Source organism: Heteronotia binoei, chromosome 9, assembly GCF_032191835.1.
Source record: "Heteronotia binoei isolate CCM8104 ecotype False Entrance Well chromosome 9, APGP_CSIRO_Hbin_v1, whole genome shotgun sequence".
NCBI classification, from domain to species: domain Eukaryota; kingdom Metazoa; phylum Chordata; class Lepidosauria; order Squamata; family Gekkonidae; genus Heteronotia; species Heteronotia binoei.
The window spans coordinates 121,818,784-121,840,319 of NC_083231.1; the positions used below are offsets into that span (position 1 = coordinate 121,818,784).

Sequence of the window (21,536 nt, forward strand, 5' to 3'; positions counted from 1 at the left end):
GCCAGAACTCCCTTTGGAGTTCAATTATTCTTGTCACAGCCTTGATCTTGGCTCCACCCCTCATGTCTCCTGGCTGCACCCCCAAAGTCTCCTGGCTCCACCCCCAAAGTCCCCAGATATTTCTTAAATTGGATTTGGCAACCCTATTTTGCACTGCCTCAATGTTTATTTTAAACTTATGACCACTTTTTGTTAACACAATGAACAATTTCGCACTAGACCTTTAACCCTGGTTTATCCCTGTCCCCAAGCTGACATTCTACACTAAAATCATAGAATCATAGAGTCACAGAGTTGGTTTCTCTGATTCTAGTGTAGAATGTCAGTTTGGGGACAGAGTTAAACCAGGATTAAAGGTCTAGTGCGAAATTGGTCATTATAAAGTCTTACTTTGTTACTGGTGCTGGCTCTGTGTGTTGCCAGTTAGAGCTCTCCAGGGATCTGGTGTCCTTGACCTCGGCTATCTTAAGCCACCTGTTTTGGCCTTCGGGCGGGGCTGCTGACTCTCTCTGCAAGTAGAGCCAGGTGGGGGTTCTCCTTTTCTCTCTCCTGGAGTTTGTTAGGTGGCAGACTACCAAGAGGGCTGGGTACTAAACCAGGCAATGTTTCTTGGAGTAGCTTCCTGACTGAGCTAGCTGGTAGAGGCTGAGTACAGCGGGGACTGGGGAACAGTTAAGAAATCCCTTAACAGTTATGAAATCCCCAGCTTGCAGGTATTAAAAATCCAAAGGTAACCCTGAGAGTAAGAGTAAACTAAGGGGGGTGCCTAAGGGGATAAACTAATGAGATTTTGGACAAACAGCTATCTATTTTTTAGGGTCAAAGGATACTCTCTCTCGGCTTGGCTTTGCGAACGAAGATTTAAGAAGGGTGCAATAGTCCACGTCTGCTGCAGGCTCGCTGGTGGCTGACAATACCAATGCGGGACAGGCAGGTCCGGCCACAGTGGCTGCAGGGAAAAGTCTGATTTAGGGTTGGTGCTGTAGCAGTGTGATTCTTCCTCAAAGGATACACACCTTTCTCATTTCCTTGTAGTTGTGGTGTCTAAAATCCAACTTATCTTTTGTCACTGGTGCGTCATCCCAATAGTAGATGTTGTTGGGGTCTGGAAAGAAGAGGGGAGGGGGAAAAGATGCCATGTTTTCACTGCTATGGCACCATCTTGCAAGCTGGAGTTGGAGGAGAAGGAGATAGTTTCGGTTGCCTAGAAACCAAGAGCCGTAGTCCCTGATCACCCACACCAAAGCCAGAGTTGCTAGCAGCAGACCTCGCTGGTTGCTAGGCAACACCAAACTCCTTCCTCTCCTGGATCTGGAAGAGCGATGCCATGAAAGCATCGGCAGAGATCTCTCAGGGAGGCTCACCTCACCTGGAAGGCCTTACCTGGCAAGGTGCAGCCAAGGACCTCCGCCCTCAGGCAGATGGTGCCGTTCTCAAACCACGTCTGAGGATTGATGCGGATGTATCGAGCCACCACCGGGTCAGGGAAGAGGTTGAGGACTGGAGTCTCAGGGTCCTTGTTCCCGGGGAATATCTGGAAAGGGAGAGGCGGTTAGACGGTCTTCCTTCAAGTGGCAGGGAGTCCCGGAGATGGCAGCGCTGAGTTTAGTCTCCTTTCCATGAGAGAGCACCGGATACTCACGGCATCCTTGTAATCATTTGTGTTACCTGAAAGTATGCAAGGTGAGCAAACAAGCATTCCTGCGGAAGACACCAGATCTCCAGAAAACGTCTTGGCTGCACGCTCAGTCCCACCTTTCTCCAGCAAGACATGCTCCGTTCACTCTCTGTGTTCTTTTAGTTCCAAGCAAGACTTGGAAGACAGCACTATTCTGGCTAGCCTTTAATGGATCCTGAATTGCCGATATAGGGTGTTTTTACATTCAGTTTGATCCAGAGTTTTACTTGTGATAAACAATTTTATTAGTAACATATGGTAGCAAAACTATATCTACAGCTTATAAAGACTTAAAGAAAAGAAAAATTTTTCTACCCCATATCTTACTTTCCCCCCACCCCACCGCCCGTTACTTGACCCCCGCCAGTGTTATTTACTTAAAAGAAACAAATATTAAAGGTACCCTTAACTATTAAAAAACCAAAAGTTATATTCTTATTTTAAAAACTTAATCATTATCAAAGATGGTCCAATGTCCTTTTAGTTTGATCCAGAGTTTAAGTCTTCAAATCGCCTGCCACCGTTCAGCTTTAATTATTTTATTTATTTATGTATTTATTTAAATTTCTATCCCGCCCTCTCCGTAAGCGGACTCAGGGCGGCTAACAACAAACATTTTTACAATTTAACCAATAAAAACTACCAATTTAAAATTATTTAAAACACTTAAACATTCCATTGCATTTTTGGTGCTGTATCACTATGATATAATTTAACATACATATAAATTTAAATGGCGATCATGGTACTCTGTAATGGTGTAGAGTGGCAGCGCTCTCCCAAATTAGGTTAGATCTCAAAGGCCTGTTGAAACAGTTCGGTCTTACAGGCCCTGCAGAAGCCAAAAAGATCCCGCAGGGCCCTTATGGCCTCTGGGAGAGTATTCCACAATTCTGGCGCTGCCACCAAGAAGGCCCTAGCTCGCGTCTGCTGCAACCTAACCTACCTTGGACCAGGGATGGACAACAGATTTCTTTGTCCCTGAACGCAGTGTTCTCTGGGGAACGTGTGGGGAAAGGCGGTCCCGCAGATAGACAGGCCCCTGACCATAGAAGGCTTTAAAGGTCAATACCAACACCTTGAAACGGACTCGGAACAGTAGCCAGTGCAGCTCTCTCAACACTGGCCGAATGTGCTCACACCGGGGGAGCCCCATTAGCAGCCGCGCTGCAGCGTTCTATACTAGCTGTAGTTTCCGGGCCAGCGCCAAGGGTAGCCCCATGTAGAGAGCGTTACAGTGATCTATTCTTGAGATGACCGTAGCATGGATCACCAGTGCTAAGTCGTTGTGCTCCAGGAAGGGGGCCAACTGCCGCACCCGCAATTGTTTTCCTTTTACATTGGTGGATTTACTCTGCTCATTTTGCATAGCCATACTTCCAGTCCAACACTCTGTGTCACAGAAGGACATAAGAGAAGCCCTGTTGGATCAGGCCAGTGGCCAATCCAGTCCAACACTCTGTGTCACATAAGAGAAGCCCTGTTGGATCAGGCTGGTGCCCCATCCAGTCCAACACTCTGTGTCACACAGTGGCCAAAAAACCCAAGGGTCATCAGAAGGTCAACCAGTGGGGCCAGGACTCTAGAAGCCCTTCCACTGTTGCCCCCGCCCCCAAGCACCAAGAATACAGAGCATCACTGCCCCAGCCAGAGTCCCAATCATACACTGTGGCTAATAGCCACTGATGGACCTCTGCTTAAGATTGCCAATCCTCAAGTGGGGGCAGAGGATCCCCCAGTTTGGAGGCCCTCCCCCACTTCAGGGTCATTGGAAAGCCAGAAATGTCTGCTGGGCACTCTATTATTCCCTATGGAGACTGATTCCCATAGAGAATAATGGAGAATTGATGCATGGGTATCGGGGGCTCGGGGGGGGGGCTGTTTTTTTGAGGTAGAGGCACCAGAATTTCAGTATAACATCCAGTGCCTCTCCCCAAAATACTCCCCCCCCCCAAGTTTCAAAAAGATTGGACCAGGGGGTCCAATTCTATGAGCCCTAAAAGAAGGTGCCCCTATCTTTATTTCCTATGGAAGAAAGGCATTTAAAAAGGTGTGCAGTCCATTGAAATGTGATGGCCAGAACTCCCTTTGGAGTTCAATTATCCTTCTCACACCCTGGCTCCACCCCCAATGTCTCCTGGCTCCACCCTCAAAGTCCCCAGATATTTCTTGAATTGGGCTTGGCAACCCTACCTCTGCTCCATATGCTTATCCAATCCCCTCTTGAAGCTGTCTATGCTTGTAGCTGCCACCTCCCGTGGCAGTGAATTCCATGTGTTAATCACCCTTTGGGTGAAGAAGGACTTCCTTTTATACTTGGATGGGAGACCACCAAGAGAGTGCAGGGTTGCTACACAAATGCAGGCAATGGTATATCTAGGGCCAGCCATGACCACATTGAATAGCTTTTTTCTATCGAAGAGGCTTTTAATCCATTGTGTCTTGTCCATTTCACATTCCAGCCATAGGCATGGACCCCAGTGTAAACCTCATGTGGCATGCAAAACTGACAAGACAAGACACAACTTCAAATGGATTAAAGGTTTGGAACACTTTCCCTATGAAGAAAGGTTAAAACGCTTCAGCTTGGAGAAACGTCGACGGTGGGGTGACATGATAGAGGTTTACATGATAATGCATGGGATGGAGAAAGTAGAGAAAGAAGTACTTTTCCCCCTTTCTCACAATACAAGAACTCGTGGGCATTCGATGAAATTGCTGAGCAGACAGGTTAAAACGGATAAAAGGAAGTCCTTCTTCACCCAAAGGGTGAGTAACACGTGGAATTCACTGCCACAGGAGGTGGTGGCGGCCACAAGCATATCCAGCTTTAAGAGGGGATTGGATAAAAATATGGAGCAGAGGTCCATCAGTGGCTATTAGCCACAGTATATATATGTGTGTGTGTCTGTGTGTGTGTGTGCATATATATATATATATATATATATATATATATATATATATATATATATATATATATACACACAAACATATATTGCCGACTGTGTGACACAGTGTTGGACTGGATGGGCCATTGGCCTGACCCAACATGACTTCTCTTATGTCCTTATGTTCTTAAAAGCACTTTATTTGTTATTTGGGATCCGCATAAGCACTTAAAAGTTACAAGACTGGTGCATTTTGGAACTTTTTAAGATTTTGGAAGTCTTACGTGAACTTTTCCTTAAATCGTTGCATTCTTTGGACTTTTGGACTGTATATATGTATTTGCAACAGAATGTTGACAGAGATACTGGAAAAATATATACTTCTTGAATTTTTGTACTCACCTGTATGGATTTTCATGGTTTCTTTTCAGCTTTCCCCCTTTTTTCTTGAGGTTGAACCTCCTGGAGGTTGGCAACCCTCCTACCTGGGAATCGTTGGCCGGGAGAGAGGGCTGCAAAGAGGCCTCTGGGCGCACTGCTGACCTTGGCAAGGGGCAGCGGAGTTGTTGATTTCCCTTTGGTTAGCTTGGCACGACCTGGGCCTGGATCTCTGCCCCGGCCTTGGTGCCAAACTCCGGCTCAGCTGCACCCTTGTCTTTTTCCCATTAAGGGAGGGACGGAGGCCAGAGACTGGAGGGGAAGGGAAGGCCCAGAAGTAGGTTCGGTCAAAGTTAACCCTTCACGACCCAAGCAATGGAGATGTTAGAGACAGAGGAAAGGAAAGGTCCCTTGTGCAAGCACCAGTCATTTCCGACACTGGGGTGACATTGCTTTCCCAGTGTTTTCACGGCAGACTTTTGACGGAGTGGTTTGCCATTGCCTTCCCCAGTCGTCTACAGAAGCTGTGGCTGAATATGCAAAGGTGTTCCTGCTACAAAAAAAGCCCTGAGTATAAGACAGCTTGGTGTGTCTACCCTTGCACCCAATTGGCCTTCTCTGGCCTCCTGTCAGGAGAGCCAGTTTGGTGTATTTTTATTTATTTTATTTTTCGCATTTATATCCCGCCCTCCCTGCCGAAGCAGGCTCAGGGCGGCTAACAACATCATGTAGTGGTTAAGCATGCGGACTCTTATCTGGGAGAACTGGGTTTGATTCCCCACTCCTTCACTTGCAGCTGCTGGCATGGCCTTGGGTCAGCCAGAGCTCTTATCTGGGAGAACCGGGTTTGATTCCCCACTCCTCCACTTGCAGCTCCTGGAATGGCCTTGGGTCAGCCAGAGCTCTCTTATCTGGGAGAACCGGTTTTGATTCCCCACTCCTCCACTGCAGCTGCTGGAATGGCCTTGGGTCAGCCATAGCTCTGGCAGAGGTTGTCTTTGAAAGGGCAGCTGCTGTGAGAGCCCTCTCCAGCCCCACCCACCTCACAGGGTGTCTGTTGTGGGAGAGGAAAGTAAAGGAGATTGTGAGCTGCTCTGAGACTCTTCGGAGTGGAGGGCGGGATAGAAATCCAATATCTTCATCTACCTCACAGGGTGTCTGTTGTGGGGGAGGAAGGAAAAGGCGATTTTGAGCTGCTCTGAGACTCTTCGGAGTGGAGGGCGGGATATAAATCCAGTATCATCATCATCTTCTGTCCCCTGAGGCTTCATAGGTTGCATCCTCAGATTCTTTGCCAACTATTTGCCCACCTGGATCTCGGAAGCAGAAGAAAGCATGCCAGGTAAGGAAGGATGGGTCCCAGCCCTGACCTCTAGCGAGATCCTGACCCACTCACCATTTCCTGGCTCCCGTTCTTGCACGGCTGCCACGTGTGGGTGTCGTTGCTGAACTGGACCTTGTAGGAAGTCACCCAGTCATAACTGGTGGAGGAAAAGAGCAACAAACGGGGATGAAATGAGGGGAAAGATCAACTGTCGTTTTAGAGGTAGGTCAGGATGGGTTGCCCTGTTGGTCCGTCTGTAGCAGCAGAAAAGAGCTAGAGTCCAAAAACACCGTAAAAGGGAAAGGTGGTCTCCTGTTGTTTCCAACTCTAGGGTGATGATAATAATAATAATAATAATAATAATAATAATAATAATAATAATAATAATAATAATAATAATAATAATAACTTTTATTTCTATCCCGCCCTCCCCGCCTAGGCGGCTCAGGGCGGCTAACAACAATTTATACGTTAACATAAATAATAAAACTTTAAATTTAACAGTTAAAATTAAACATATAAAAACCAGTCAGTTAAGTTAAAATACATAATTTACATTACACTATATATAAATATATCTGGCAGTAATAAACTATGATAGCGCTGGTTCTGCCAGTTTAGACAATCTTATATGAGTGTTCTTATATTTAATGGATGGCGGTTCTTTGTATCATGCAACTCAGCAGTCAGTGTCATTATAGGCTTGCCTAAAAAGGGCGGTCTTGCAGGCCCTGCGGAACTGGCCGAGGTCCCGCAGGGCCCGCACTTCCTCCGGAAGCTGGTTCCACAGTGCAGGTGCCGCAGCTGAAAAGGCCCGTACTCTAGTGTTTTGGAGTTTGACCTCTCTCGGCCCAGGGGTAGTCGTTTTGTTTTTACCCACTGACCTCAGTGCCCTCTGGGGTTCGTATGGGGAGAGACGGTCCCTTAGGTAGGCTGGTCCTCGGCCATATAGGGCTTTAAAGGTGATAACCAACACTTTGTACTGGACTCGGTAGATAACTGGCAGCCAGTGCAGTCCGCGCAGCCCCAGCCGTATGTGCTCCCATTTCGAGAGCCCCAATAGTAGCCTGGCCGACGCGTTCTGCACCAGCTGTAACTTCCGGGTCCGGCACAGAGGTAGCCCAAAGTAGAGGGCATTACAGTAGTCCAATCTTGAGGTGACCGTTGCATGGATCACTGTTGCGAGGTCACGGCGTTCCAGGAAGGGGGCCAACTGCCTTGCCCGCTTCAGATGGAAGAATGCTGACTTGGCAGTGGCTGCTATCTGGGCCTCCATTGATAACGAAGGCTCCAGTAAAACACCCAGACTTTTTACCTGGCGCGCTGGTTCCAATGGCGCGCCGTCGAAAGTTGGGAGAGCTATTCCCCCTCCCAGGGCGCCACGACCCACACAAAGGACCTCTGTCTTCACTGGATTCACATCACAACGTTTTTATGGCAGATTTTTTACAGGGTGGTTTGCCCTTGCCTTCCCCAGTCCTCTACACTTCCCCCCCTCCTGCAAGCTGGGGACTCCTTTGACCGACCCTGGAAGGATGGAAGGCTGAGTCAACCTTGAGCCGGCTACCCGAACCCAGCTTCCGCCGGGATCGAACTCAGGTCATGAGCAGAGGGCTCCGACTGCAGTACTGCAGCTTTACCACTCTGCGCCACCAGGCTTCCTAAAAGTACCATAATGAATATAAAAATTTGTTGCGGGGGACGAGCTCTTGGGAGGCACTGGCTGTGATTACACATGCTAAATAATGCAGTTTCAATCCACCTTCAGTGCATTTTCAAACTGGATTTTGCTAGTCCACACAGTAAAATCCAAGTGCACTGAAAGTGGATTGAAACGGCATTATTTAACAAGTGTAATCACAGCCACTGACTCCCAAAAGCTCCTCTTCCTGCCACAAAGGTTGTTAGGTGCTGCTGAACTTTGGCTGTTTTCTATTGCTACAGACAGATTACCCATCTTGATCTAACTCACTGCAATACAGGAGACTCAAAGAGACATGGCTTTCTTCTTTGGAGGGAAGAACCTAAAAACCTAAGAGAAGCCATGTTGGATCCATCCAGTCCAACGCTCTGTGTCACACAGTGGGCAAAACTCAGGTGCCAACAGGAGGTCCATCAGTCGCGTCAGAACTCCAGAAGCCCTCCCACTTTTGCCTTCCAAGAATACAGAGCATCACTGTTCCAGACATAAGAATGAGAGAGAAACCATGTTGGATCGGGCCAATGGCCCATCCAGTCCAACACTCTGTGTCACACAATGGCCAAAAAAACCCACACACACAGGTGCCATCAGGAGGTCCATCAAGTGGGACCACAACTCTAGAAGTCCTCCCCCTTTTGCCCCCCAAGCACCAAGAAGACAGAGCATTACTGCCCCAGACATAAGAACATAAGAGAAGCCATGTTGGAATATTATTAGTTTATTTATTTATGGATCAGGCCAGTGGCCCATCCAGCCAACGCTCTGTGTCACACAGTGGCCAAAAACCCAGGCGCCATCAGGAGGTCCATCAGTGGGGCTAGAACACTAGAAACCCTCCCACAGTTACCCCTCCAAGCACCAAGAATACAGAACATCACTGCCCCTGACAGAGAGTTCCATCAATACGCTGTGGCTAATAGTCACTGATGGACCTCTGCTCCAGATGTTTATCTATACCTTGAACCAGTCCTGTGGGTGTGAGAGCTGCACATGAACAAATTCGACGCAGCCACCCAAGCGTCTGCATGTCCTTCCCCTCCCGCCACCCACACCCAGCTCTTTCCCTGATGGCTAGGGTTGCCAACCACCAGGTAAGGCCTGGAGATCTCCTGGAAAAACTACTGGTCTCAGTTCCCCCGGAGAAAATGGCTGCTTTGGGAAGAGCTCGACTCTAAAAGACTCAAGCACTTTCCCATGAGGGAAGACTGAAGAGTCTGGAACTTCTCAATTGAGGGGGGGGGGGGGGAAACACCAGGGGTCAGGGATAGGATGGTGGTTTATAAAATTAGGTACAGGTGGAAAAAGTTGACAAAGAGAAACTTTTTCTTCCTCTTCCCAAATACTGGAATTTGAAGGCATCTGATGAAACAAACGGGCAGTAGATTAGGGAGGGAGAAAGGGAAATCCTTGTTAAAATATGGAATTCACTCCCTGAGGATGCAGTGGTGGCCACGGGAATAAAAAGCTTTTAAACGGGTTTAGACAGATTCATAGAGGAGAGGACTATCAGCAGCGGCAAGCCACGGTGAATAGAGGGAACCTCCATGTTCAGAGGCAATCAGCTTCTGAATCCCAGAGCCTGGAGGCAACATCAGGGGAAGACTGCCTCTATCCTGTTGTTGGCCACTGGTCTGATCCAGCAGGGCTCTTCTTATGTCCTTATGAAGGTCTTGGCTGCTATGCCCTGTTGCTGGCTGTCCAGAGGAACTGGTTGGCCACTGTGAGAGATGGGATGCTGGACTGGATGGACCATTGGTCTGAGAGCCGGTTTGGTGTAGTGGTTAAGTGTGCGGACTCTTATCTGGGAGAACCGGGTTTGATTCCCCACTCCTCCACTTGCACCTGCTAGCATGGCCTTGGGTCAGCCATAGCTCTGGCAGAGGTTGTCCTTGAAAGGGCAGCTGCTGTGAGAGCCCTCTCCAGCCCCACCCACCTCACAGGGTGTCTGTTGTGGGGGAGGAAGGGAAAGGAGATTGTGAGCTGCTCTAACACTCTTGGAGTGGAGGGCGGGATATAAATCCAATATCTTCATCTTCTTGATCCAGCAGAGCTCTCCTGATGTTCTTCTCAGGAGAAGGCCTCAGTCTCTCTGCCCAGTTGTTGGCCCTCCAGAGGAACTGTGTAGCCACTATGTGAGACTGGATGCTGGACTTGATGGACCCTCCCTGGTCTGATCCAGCAGGGCTCTTCTGATGTTCTTTGAAGGCTTCAGTCTCTCCGCTCGTTGGCTCACCAGAGGGACTGGTAGGCCCCTGTGTGAGATAGGAAGCTGGACTAGGTGGACCCTCCCTGGTCTGATCCAGCACGGCTGTCCTGATGTTCTTAACAGGGAATGGCCTCAGCCTCTCTGCCCTCTTGTTGGCCCTCCAGAGGAACTGGTTGGCCATTGAGTGAGACAGGAGGCTGGACTAGATGGACCCTCCCTGGTCTTATGCAGCAGGGCTCTTCTTTGATGTTCTTATGAAGGCCTCAGCCTCTCTGTCCTGTTCGTTGGCCCTCCAGAGGAACTGGTTGGCCACTGTGTGAGACAGGAGGCTGGACTAGATGGACCACTGGTCTGATCCAGCAGGGCTTTTCTGATGTTCTTATGAAGACCTCGGTCTCTCTGCCCTGTTCGTTGGTCCTCCAGAGGAGCTGGTTGGCCACTGTGTGAGACAGGATGCTGGACTAGATGGACCCTCCCTGGTCTTATCCAGAAGGGCTCTTCTTTGATGTTCTTATGAAGGCCTCAGCCTCTCTGCCCTGTTGTTGGCCCTCCAGAGGAACTGGTTGGCTACTGTGCAAGACAAGGAGGCTGAACTAGATGGACCCTCACTGGTCTGATCCAGCAGGGCTCTTCTGATGTTCTTATGTTCTTAACAGAGCACTAGCTAATGTTTCAGCAGTCATCAGGTATCCATTACAATGAGAGTTGGAGGCATGTTTGCCGTGCTAGAAACCCCTTTGAAAAAGGCACATGGGCAGCTGGCCTGTCAAATCTGGGGCTCCTCGGGGGCACTCACGTCCAGATGGAGTTCAGCCCTTGCGTGATGACCCCCGTGAAGCGTGTCATCCGCCTGGTATCGATCTCCAGCCACTGGCTCCTGTCTTTGTGGCCTGCACACCAACCACCATCGTAGAAGTCACCGTCGTTGATGCCAGACTAGAACAGAAGCAGAGGGGTGCAAGTTAAGAGGCTGCAAGACACAAGTCCTTCCTGCTGCGTCTTTAGGGTTGCCAAGTCCAATTCAAGAAATATCTGGGGACTTTGGGGGTGGAGCCAGGAGACTTTGGGGCTGGAGCCAAGATCAAGGCTGTGACAAGCATCATTGAACTCCAAAGGGAGTTCTGGCCATCACATTTCAAGGGTCGGCACACCTTTTCAATGCCTTCCTTCCATAGGAAATAATGAAGGATAGGGGCACCTTCTTTTGGGGCTCATAGAATTGGACCCCCTGGTCCAATCTTTTTGAAACTTGGGGGGTATTTTTGGGGAGAGGCACTAGATGCTATACTGAAAATTTGGTGCCTCTACTCCAAAAAACAGCCCCCCCAGAGCCCCAGATACCCGCAGATCAATTCTCCATAATTTTCTATGGGAATAAATCTCCATAGGGAATAACAGAGTTCCCAGCAGACATTTCCCTCCCTTCCCCCCGCTTTCTGATGACCCCGAAGCGGGGGGAGGGCCTCCAAACCGGGGGATCCCCTGCCCCCACCTGGGGATTGGCAACCCTATGCATCTTGCCAAAATTCAGCCTGCTGCCAGCAGAAGGGGGTCATTTGGGGTCAGTCTGAGTGGCACATAAGGCAGGCGGAAGAAAATCCGTTCTGCAGATAACAGAGATCAGTTCCTCTGGAGAAATGGCTGATTTGGAGGGGGGACTCAATAGCACTGAACCCCGTTCCCTCCCCAAACCCAACCTTTCCCGTGCGACACTCCCGAATCTCCAGAAACTTCCCAACTTGGATTGGCAACCCTATTTTGCTTTCCCCTCTCCTCCATTTATCCCCACGATAGCCTAGTGCAGGGGTGGCCAACGGGAGCTCTCCAGATGTTTTTTTTTGCCTACAACTCCCATCAGCCCCAGCCAGCATGGGCAATGGCTGGGGCTGATGGGAGTTGTAGGCAAAAAAACATCTGGAGAGCTACCGTTGGGCACCCCTGGCCTAGTGAGATAGATGCAGACAGGGCTTTTTTTTTGTAGAAAAAGCTCAGCAGGAACTCATTTGCGCATTAGGCCACACCCTCTAACATCACCATTGTTGCACATAGGAGTTTTTAAAGGAAAGGCCCGGCAGGAGTTCATTTGCATATTAGGCCACACACCCTGATGCCAAGCCAGCCGGAACGGCATTCCTGTGTGTTCCCGCTCAAAAAAACCCCCCTGGATGCTAGGCTTGCTTCACCTGTATGTTGAGGCGACCCCGGTGGGCCCCCAGGCCGTGGCGCTTGATGCTGGAAGCTCGGAGCTGTGAGTCTCGCACTCGTAGAGATTCAAGCCCCAATGGGGGGCATTCTGGTTGCAAATGGTGGAAGGGGGGAGGAGAAGAAAGACAGGGTCAAGTCAGCAAAATATCCATCTTATTCTCACTGGGAAGCATCCTCCTGTAATGAAGACCATACTTTCTGGTGCGTGCAGTTGCCAGTTTGGTGTAGTGGTTAGCTTAAGTGCGTGGGCTCTTATCTGGGAGAACCTGGTTTGATTCCCCACTCCTGCACTTGCACCTGCTGGAATGGCCTTGGGTCAGCCAGAGCTCTCTTATCTGGGAGAACCTGGTTTGATTCCCCACTCCTGCACTTGCACCTGCTGGAATGGCCTTGGGTCAGCCAGAGCTCTCTTATCTGGGAGAACCGGGTTGGATTCCCCACTCCTCCACTTGCAGCTGCTGGAATGGCCTTGGGTCAGCCAGAGCTCTCTTATCTGGGAGAACCGGGTTTGATTCCCCACTCCTCCACTTGCAGCTGCTGGAATGGCCTTGGGTCAGCCAGAGCTCTCTTATCTGGGAGAACTGGGTTTGATTCCCCATTCCTCCACTTGCACCTGCTGGAATTGCCTTGGGTCAGCCAGAGCTCTCTTATCTGGGAGAACCTGGTTGGATTCCCCACTCCTCCACTTGCAGCTGCTGGAATGGCCTCGGGTCAGCCATAGCTCTCTTATCTGGGAGAACCGGGTTGGATTCCCCACTCCTGCACTTGCAGCTGCTAGAATGGCCTTGGGTCAGCCAGAGCTCTCTTATCTGGGAGAACCGGGTTGGATTCCCCACTCCTGCACTTGCAGCTGCTAGAATGGCCTTGGGGCAGCCAGAGCTCTCTTATCTGGGAGAACCGGGTTGGATTCCCCACTCCTGCACTTGCAGCTGCTAGAATGGCCTTGGGTCAGCCAGAGCTCTCTTATCTGGGAGAACCAGGTTTGATTCCCCACTCCTCCACTTCCACCTGCTGGGATGGCCTCGGGTCAGCCATAGCTCTCTTATCTGGGAGAACCGGGTTGGATTCCCCACTCCTGCACTTGCAGCTGCTAGAATGGCCTTGGGGCAGCCAGAGCTCTCTTATCTGGGAGAACCAGGTTTGAATCCCCACTCCTCCACTGGCACCTGCTGGATGGTCTTGGGTCAGCCAGAGCTCTCTTATCTGTGAGAACCGGGTTGGATTCCCCACTCCTCCACTTGCAGCTGCTGGAATGGCCTCGGGTCAGCCATAGCTCTCTTATCTGGGAGAACCGGGTTGGATTCCCCACTCCTCCACTTGCAGCTGCTGGAATGGCCTTGGGTCAGCCAGAGCTCTCTTATCTGGGAGAACCGGGTTTGATTCCCCACTCCTCCACTTGCAGCTGCTGGAATGGCCTTGGGTCAGGCAGAGCTCTCTTATCTGGGAGAACTGGGTTTGATTCCCCATTCCTCCACTTGCACCTGCTGGAATTGCCTTGGGTCAGCCAGAGCTCTCTTATCTGGGAGAACCTGGTTGGATTCCCCACTCCTCCACTTGCAGCTGCTGGAATGGCCTCGGGTCAGCCATAGCTCTCTTATCTGGGAGAACCGGGTTGGATTCCCCACTCCTGCACTTGCAGCTGCTAGAATGGCCTTGGGTCAGCCAGAGCTCTCTTATCTGGGAGAACCAGGTTTGATTCCCCACTCCTCCACTTGCACCTGCTGGGATGGCCTTGGGTCAGCCAGAGCTCTCTTATCTGGGAGAACCTGGTTGGATTCCCCACTCCTCCACTTGCAGCTGCTGGAATGGCCTCGGGTCAGCCATAGCTCTCTTATCTGGGAGAACCGGGTTGGATTCCCCACTCCTGCACTTGCAGCTGCTAGAATGGCCTTGGGGCAGCCAGAGCTCTCTTATCTGGGAGAACCAGGTTTGATTCCCCACTCCTCCACTTGCACCTGCTGGATGGTCTTGGGTCAGCCAGAGCGCTCGTATCTGGGAGAACAGGGTTGGATTCCCCACTCCTCCACTTGACCTGCTGGAATGGCCTTGGGTCAGCCAGAGCTCTCTTATCTGGGAGAACCGGGTTTGATTCCCCACTCCTCCGCTTGACCTGCTGGAATGGCCTTGGGTCAGCCATAGCTCTGGCAGAGGTTGTCCTTGAAAGGGCAGCTGCTGTCAGAGCTCTCTCAGCCCTACCTACCTCACAGGGTGTCTGTTGCGGGAGTGGAAGGTAAAGGAGATTGTGACTGCTCTGAGATTCAAAGCATAGGGTAGGATATAAAGCCAATATCTTCTTCAAAAAAGACAGCCATTTTGGTGTAGTGGTTAAGTGTGCGGACTCTTATCCGGGAGAACCTGGTTTGATTCCCCACTCCTCCACTTGCACCTGCCGGAATGGCCTTGGGTCAGCCAGAGCTCTCTTATCTGGAAGTACCGGGTTTGATTCCCCGCTCCTCCACTTGCAGCTGCTGGAATGGCCTTGGGTCAGCCAGAGCTCTCTTATCTGGGAGAACCGGGTTTGATTCCCCACTCCTCCACTTGTTCCTGCTGGAATGGCCTTGGGTCAGCCATAGCTCTGGCAGAGGTTGTCCTTGAAAGGGCAGCTGCTGTGAGAGCCCTCTCAGTCCCACCCACCTCACAGGGTGTCTGTTGTGGGGGGAGAAGATATGGAAGATTTTACGCCACTCTGAGTCTCTGATTCAGAGAGAAGGGAGGGGTATAAATCTGCAATTCTTCTTTTTCTTCTTCATTTATATCCTGCTTTTCTCACATTTATAAATTTAATTTAATTTAATTTCTCACATTTAGGAGCCCCGGGGCATGGCGTGGTCAGCTGCAGTACTGCAGTCCGAGCTCTCTGCTCATTACCTGAGTTTTATCCTGGCAGAAACTGGGTTCAGGTAGCCGACTCAAGGTTGACTCAGCCTTCCAACCTTCCAAGGTCAGTAAAAGGAGTCCCCAGCTTGCTGGGGGGGAAGTGTAGAGGACTGGGGAAGGCAATGGCAAATCGCACTTTAAAAAGTCTGCCATGAAAATGTTGCACACCTTTACCTTTAAAATGAGCCCCGTGGCGCAGAGTGGTAAAGCTGCAGTACTGCAGTCCAAGCTCTGCTCACGACCTGAGTTCGATCCCGGCGGAAGCTGGGTTCAGGTAGCCGGCTCAAGGTTGACTCCGCCTTCCATCCTTCTGAGATCGGTAATAGGAGTCCCCAGCTTGCTGGGGGGAAAGCGTAGATGACTGGGGAAGGCAATAGCAAACCACCCCATGAAAAGTCTGCCACGAAAATGTCATAATCTGACACCGCCCCATGAGTCTGTAGTGACTCGGTGCTTCCACAGGGAACTACGTACCTTTGCCTATCTTTATCCTTCTCACATTTGGAACACAAAGCAGCTTCTAGCATGTTGTTCTCCCCTCCTTCATTTTCCTGCTTGGTGCGCCAAGCCATGAGTTTGTGACAGGCCCAAGGTTGCCCAGTGAGCTCCTGTGGTAGAAGTGGGGATTCACACCTGGGTCACAGTCTGCCACTCTATCCACTACACCAGGGGTGGCCAACCGTAGCTCTCCAGATGTTTTCTGCCTACAACTCTCATCAGCCCCAGCCAGCATGGCCAATGGCTGGGGCTGATGGGAGTTGTAGGCAAAAAAACATCTGGAGAGCTACTGTTGGCCACCCCTGACCTATAGATTTCAGCCGGAGGAGTCCCAGGCTCCAAAGCGTCTCCCTCAACCATGAGGACTAGGGACTTGCATACTTTTTAAACACAATGAAGAAGAAGACTGCAGATTTATACCCTACCCTTCTCTCTGAATCAGAGCGGCTCATAATCTCCTTTATCTTCCTCCCCCACAACAGGCACCCTGTGAGGTGGGTGGGGCTGAGAATGCTCTCACAGTAGCTGCCCTTTCAAGGACAGCTCTGTGAGAGCTATGGCTGACCTGAGGCCATTCCAGCAGGTGCGGGTGGAGGTGTGGGGAATCAAACCCGGTTCTCCCAGATAAGAGAGCTCTGGCTGACCCAAGGCCATTCCAGCAACTGCAGGGGGAGGAGTGGGGAATCAAACCCTGTTCTCCCAGATAAGAGAGCTCTGGCTGACCCAAGGCCATTCCAGCAGCTGCAAGTGGAGGAGTGGGGAATCAAACCCGGTTCTCCCAGATAAGAGAGCTCTGGCTGACCCAAGGCCATTCCAGCAACTGCAGGGGGAGGAGTGGGGAATCAAACCCGGTTCTCCCAGATAAGAGAGCTCTGGCTGACCCAAGACCATCCCAGCAGGTGCAGGTGGAGGTGTGGGCCATCAAATCTGGTTCTCCCAGATAAGAGTCCACACACTTCACCACTACACCGAAGTCAGAGAGGTACAAGCGTTTGAACATGCTTGAGGGTTAGATCAAATGCACATTTGCACACCCTTCCGCACCCACCCAAACCATTTGCCCGTGGCATGATCTACCAGGTTGCGCTCTTCCCTTCCTCCCACCTCCTGCCTCCATGCCGGCCGGCCCCTTTAAGGAGCGCACACATCCTTCTCTTCTTAAGAGGGTATTGATTGGTAACTGATCCTCAGCTGCCTTGGAGGCAGCTAATGGGCTATATGGCTGCAGGGAACGATCAGTCAGGGAATACAAACCCTGGAGAAATCTGAGCCCAGGGGAAAGGGGAGGAAGGGGGAGTGTTTGGGGGAAACGCCAGGCGTCTGGGAGAGAGGGCTGCTCTCCATGCAGATTTGGTTTGCAAGCCAGAGCTGCCCTCCCCTCACGGAGGTGGCAAAGTATCCCCTCCTTGCCTTTAGCCTGGCCACTGTTTTCATGTCACAACTCAAAAGACACAAGAGGGAAAAAGGGGCGAAGAACCTGGAGGAAACCACAGAGCAGGGGTGGCCAACGGTAGCTCTCCAGATGCTTTCTGCCTACAACTCCCATCAGCCCCAGCCAGCATGGCTCTCACTGGTAGCATGAGGTAGCACGAGGGTTGCCAGCCTCCAGGAGGGTCCTGAAGATCTCCTGCTTTTACAACTGATCTCCAGCTGGCAGAGATCAGCTACTGTGGAGAAAATGGCTGCTCTGATGGGTGGGCTCTAGGGCATTGGGCCCTGCTGATGCCCCTCCCCTCTTCAAACCCCAGCCTCTCCCAGCTCCGCCCCCAAAGTCTCCTGAGGAGAACCTCCACATTCAGAAGCAGTCAACCTCTGAATCTCACAGCCAGGAGGCAACATCAGGAGTAGGCTTCAGCCTCTCTGCCCTGTTGTCCCTCCAGAGGAACTGGTTAGCCACCATGTGAGACAGGAGGCTGAGCTAGATGGACCCTCCCTGGTCTGATCCAGCAGAGCTCTTCTGATGTTCTTATGAAGGCCTCAGCCTCTCTGCCCTGTTGTTGTCCCTCCAGAGGAACTGGCTGTCCCCTGTGTGAGACTAGATGCTGGGCTAGATGGACCCTCGCTGGTCTGATCCAGCAGGGTTCTTCTGATGTTCTTCTCAGGAGAAGGCCTTAGTCTCTCTGCCCTGTTGTTGGCCCTCCAGAGGAACTGTGTAGCCACTATGTGAGACTGGATGCTGGACTTGATGGACCCTCACTGGTCTGATCCAGCAGGGCTCTGCTGAGGTTCTTTGAAGGCCTCAGTCTCTCTGCTCGTTGGCTCACCAGGTAGGCCCCTGTGTGAGACAGGAAGCTGGACTAGGTGGACCCTTCCTGGTCTGATCCAGCAGGGCTGTCCTGATGTTCTTAACGGGGAATGGCCTCAGCCTCTCTGCCCTCTTGTTGGCCTTCCAGAGGAACTGGCTGGCCACTGTGTGAGACAGGATGCTGGACTAGATGGACCCTCACTGGTCTGATCCAGCAGGACTCTTCTGAGGTTCTTCTCAGGGGAAGGCCTCAGCCTCTCTGCCCTCTTGTTGGCTCTTCAGAGGAACTGGTTGGCCACTGTGTGAGACAGGAGGCTGGACTAGATGGACCCTCACTGGTCTGATCCAGCAGGACTCTTCTGAGGTTCTTCTCAGGGGAAGACCTCGGCCTCTCTGCCATCTTGTTGGCCCTCCAGAGGAACTGGCTGGCCACTGAGTGAGACAGGAGGCTGGACTAGATGGACCACTGGGCTGACCCAGCAGGGCTCTTCTGATGTTCTTATGAAGGCCTCAGCCTCTCTGCCCTCTTGTTGGCCCTCCAAAAGAACTGGTTGACCACTGTGTGAAACAGGATGCTGGACTAGATGGACCACTGGCCTGACCCTGTAGGGCTGTTCTGATGTTCTTAACAGGCTTAGTGGCATTCACAAAAGGCAGAGCTATGGATGCTGCGTTCCAAACACAAGTTAAGGAAATATTTTTTCCCCACTGGCGGGGAGGAGGGTGCCTCTAATCATACCGGAGCATTGAAACCACAGCTATGTTTTATATGACTCAAAGCCCCAGAAGACAGTGAGTGGTCCAGCCAGATCCGAATCCTTGAAAGGATGGGGGAAGGGACCATTCCTTCTGGTTTTCTGGCACCATTCCTTCAACCTCATGGAAATACAGACTAGAGGCCCAGAGGAATGGATGCAAAAGGAACAATTTAAAGCAGTGCAGTTGGCAGGTTGTTTTTTCCCCGTCTGATAGGGTCTTGCACCTTTAAAAACTTCTGCATAACATGCAGAAATCTTCCCATCCCTGTAATTCTGTGCCAGGAGAAGCTCCCGAAGCCCTACCACTGTGTCCCGCTCCCCATGGACCAAAAAGACAGAGCACCACTGCCCTAGACATAAGAACATAAGAGAACCCATGTTGGATCATGCCAATGGCCATCCAGTCCAACATTCTGGGTCACACAGTGGCCAAAACCCAGGTGCCATCAGGAGGTCCATCAGTGGGGCCAGGACACTAGAAGCCCTCCCACTGTGCCCCCCCCCCCCAAGCACCAAGAAGACAGAGCATCACAGCCCCCACACATGGTAATTACTTTTTGGTGAAAAAGTATTTCCTTTGATCTGTTCCTACCTGGAGGTTGGCAACCCTATTTCACATCAGTGTGAACTGGAACGGCATGACACTATCAGCATTATAACTCAGTTTGGGGAGAGTATCTGCAAGAATGTCCTTTCTCCTCTTGGAAAGTGAAAGAAAGGGGATGAAAATGACCCAAGAAGAAGAGGAATGCAGATTTATACCTCACCCATCTCTTTGAATCAGAGTTCAAGGTGGCTTACAATCTCCTTTATCTTCTACCACCACAACAGACACCCTGTGAGATGGGTGGGGCTGAGAGAGCTCTCCCAGAAGCTGCCTTTCAAGGACAGCTCTGCGAGAGCTATGGCTAACTCAAGGTCATTCTAGCAGCTGCAAGTGGGGGAGTGGAGAATCCAACCCGGTTCTCCCAGGTATGATTCCGCGCACTTAACCACTCCACCAAACTGGCTCACAAACAGTCCTATCAGTGTACACAAAATCCAGAACTAGAAATCTGAGTTGTGTAATCCTGTTTAAAAAAAACAAAACAAAACGAGAGCCATCCGAAATGACGCAACATGTTGCATAAGCTTTTGAATATTTCATTTTGGTAACATCTGCCCAAGGAAGGGTTCTGATGAACTCGAAAGATGCCACAATGTTTTAGTTGGCCCTCATAAAAAGCGACGGCACAGATTAGTTTTCTCGAGAAGAGACGGAACTCTCCACGCTGACCTCTAAAGAAGAGTCACCCCAAATCTGGCTCCCGTTCCAGCTCCTGGTGTTGGACCCTCTCCCCAGACGCTCTGATCATTATGTGGAGTTGCCAACCTCCAGGTGGGATAGAATACAATCCGAGAGAGGTCACTATAATGGATAACACAACAAAAAATGCAAACTAGTGACCAATTTACTAAGAAATATATAGAAACCAGTCCAAATGTTCAAAACATGTACAAAACATGTACATTCAAGCCCCAAAGTAGTGTGGTGACAAGCCAATCGATTAAGTACTTGTTTCTTTCCAGTCTTCAAGAAGCCTCATACTGAGTATAAATCGATGGTGCGGTCTCATTTGGAGTACTGTGTGCAGTTCTGGTCGCCGCACCTCAAAAAGGATATTATGGCATTGGAGAAAGTCCAGAGAAGGGCAACTAGAATGATTAAAGGGCTGGAGCACTTTCCCTATGAAGAAAGGTTGAAACGCTTGGGACTCTTTAGCTTGGAGAAACGTCAACTGCGGGGTGACATGATAGAGGTTTACAAGATAATGCATGGGATGGAGAAGGTAGAGAAAGAAGTACTTTTCTCCCTTTCTCACAATACAAGAACTCGTGGGCATTCGATGAAATTGCTGAGCAGACAGGTTAAAACGGATAAAAGGAAGTACTTCTTCACCCAAAGGGTGATTAACATGTGGAATTCACTGCCACAGGAGGTGGTGGCGTCCACAAGCATAGCCACCTTCAAGAAGGGGTTAGATAAAAATATGGAGCAGAGGTCCATCAGTGGCTATTAGCCACAGTGTGTGTGTGTGTGTATATATATATATATATATATATATATATATATATATATATATATATATATATATATATATATATTTGGCCGCTGTGTGACACAGAATGTTGGACTGGATGGGCCATTGGCCTGATCTAACATGGCTTCTCTTATGTTCTTATGTTCTTATGAGCTGTAGCTGATGTAAAATTGCTGTTGGAGATGCTCTGCATTCCCCTTTTTAAAAAATTATGTAAAGAATCTATATAATCGAATCAATATTGGTCCCAGGTCTGATGAAGACTGTAAAGAAACAAGTACTTAATCGATTGGCTTGTCTCCACACTACTTTGGGGCTTGAATGTACATGATTTGGACATTTGGACTGGTTTCTATATATTTCTTCGTAAATTGGTCACTAGTTTGCATTTTTTGTTGTGTGAACCTCCAGGTAATCCTGGAGATCTCCCAGGATTGCCAACTCATCTCCAAAATGCAGAGATCACTTCCCCTGGAGAAAATGACTGCTTTGGAGGGCGGACTCTTTGGCATTATAACCCGTTGTGGTCCCTCCCTTTCCCAAACCCTGCCTCCCCCGGGCTCTGCTCCCCAAATTTCCAGGAATTTCCAACATTGCAGTTGACAACACTTTATTTGTACCCTGCTAATCCCCTGTGCCACTGAGTGAGTGATTTATAAAATGCATCTCCCACCTTTCTGCCCTTAGAAGGGCCAT

At 50.2% G+C, this 21,536-nt stretch overlaps 1 protein-coding gene across 1 annotated transcript in view; it reads right to left on the bottom strand.

Annotated features, from left to right (window-relative positions):
* The window catches only part of CPXM1 (carboxypeptidase X, M14 family member 1), a 68,410-nt gene that overhangs the window by 20,086 nt on the left and 26,788 nt on the right, over positions 1 to 21,536 (bottom strand). Inside the window, exons 3-7 of the mRNA XM_060247208.1 lie at positions 12,360 to 12,469; positions 10,973 to 11,112; positions 6,341 to 6,425; positions 1,384 to 1,534; positions 1,017 to 1,105 (exon numbers count right to left, since the gene is read on the bottom strand). Of these exons, the coding sequence (XP_060103191.1) occupies positions 1,017 to 1,105; positions 1,384 to 1,534; positions 6,341 to 6,425; positions 10,973 to 11,112; positions 12,360 to 12,469 (575 nt within the window). The remainder of the gene's footprint in view (positions 1 to 1,016; positions 1,106 to 1,383; positions 1,535 to 6,340; positions 6,426 to 10,972; positions 11,113 to 12,359; positions 12,470 to 21,536) is intronic.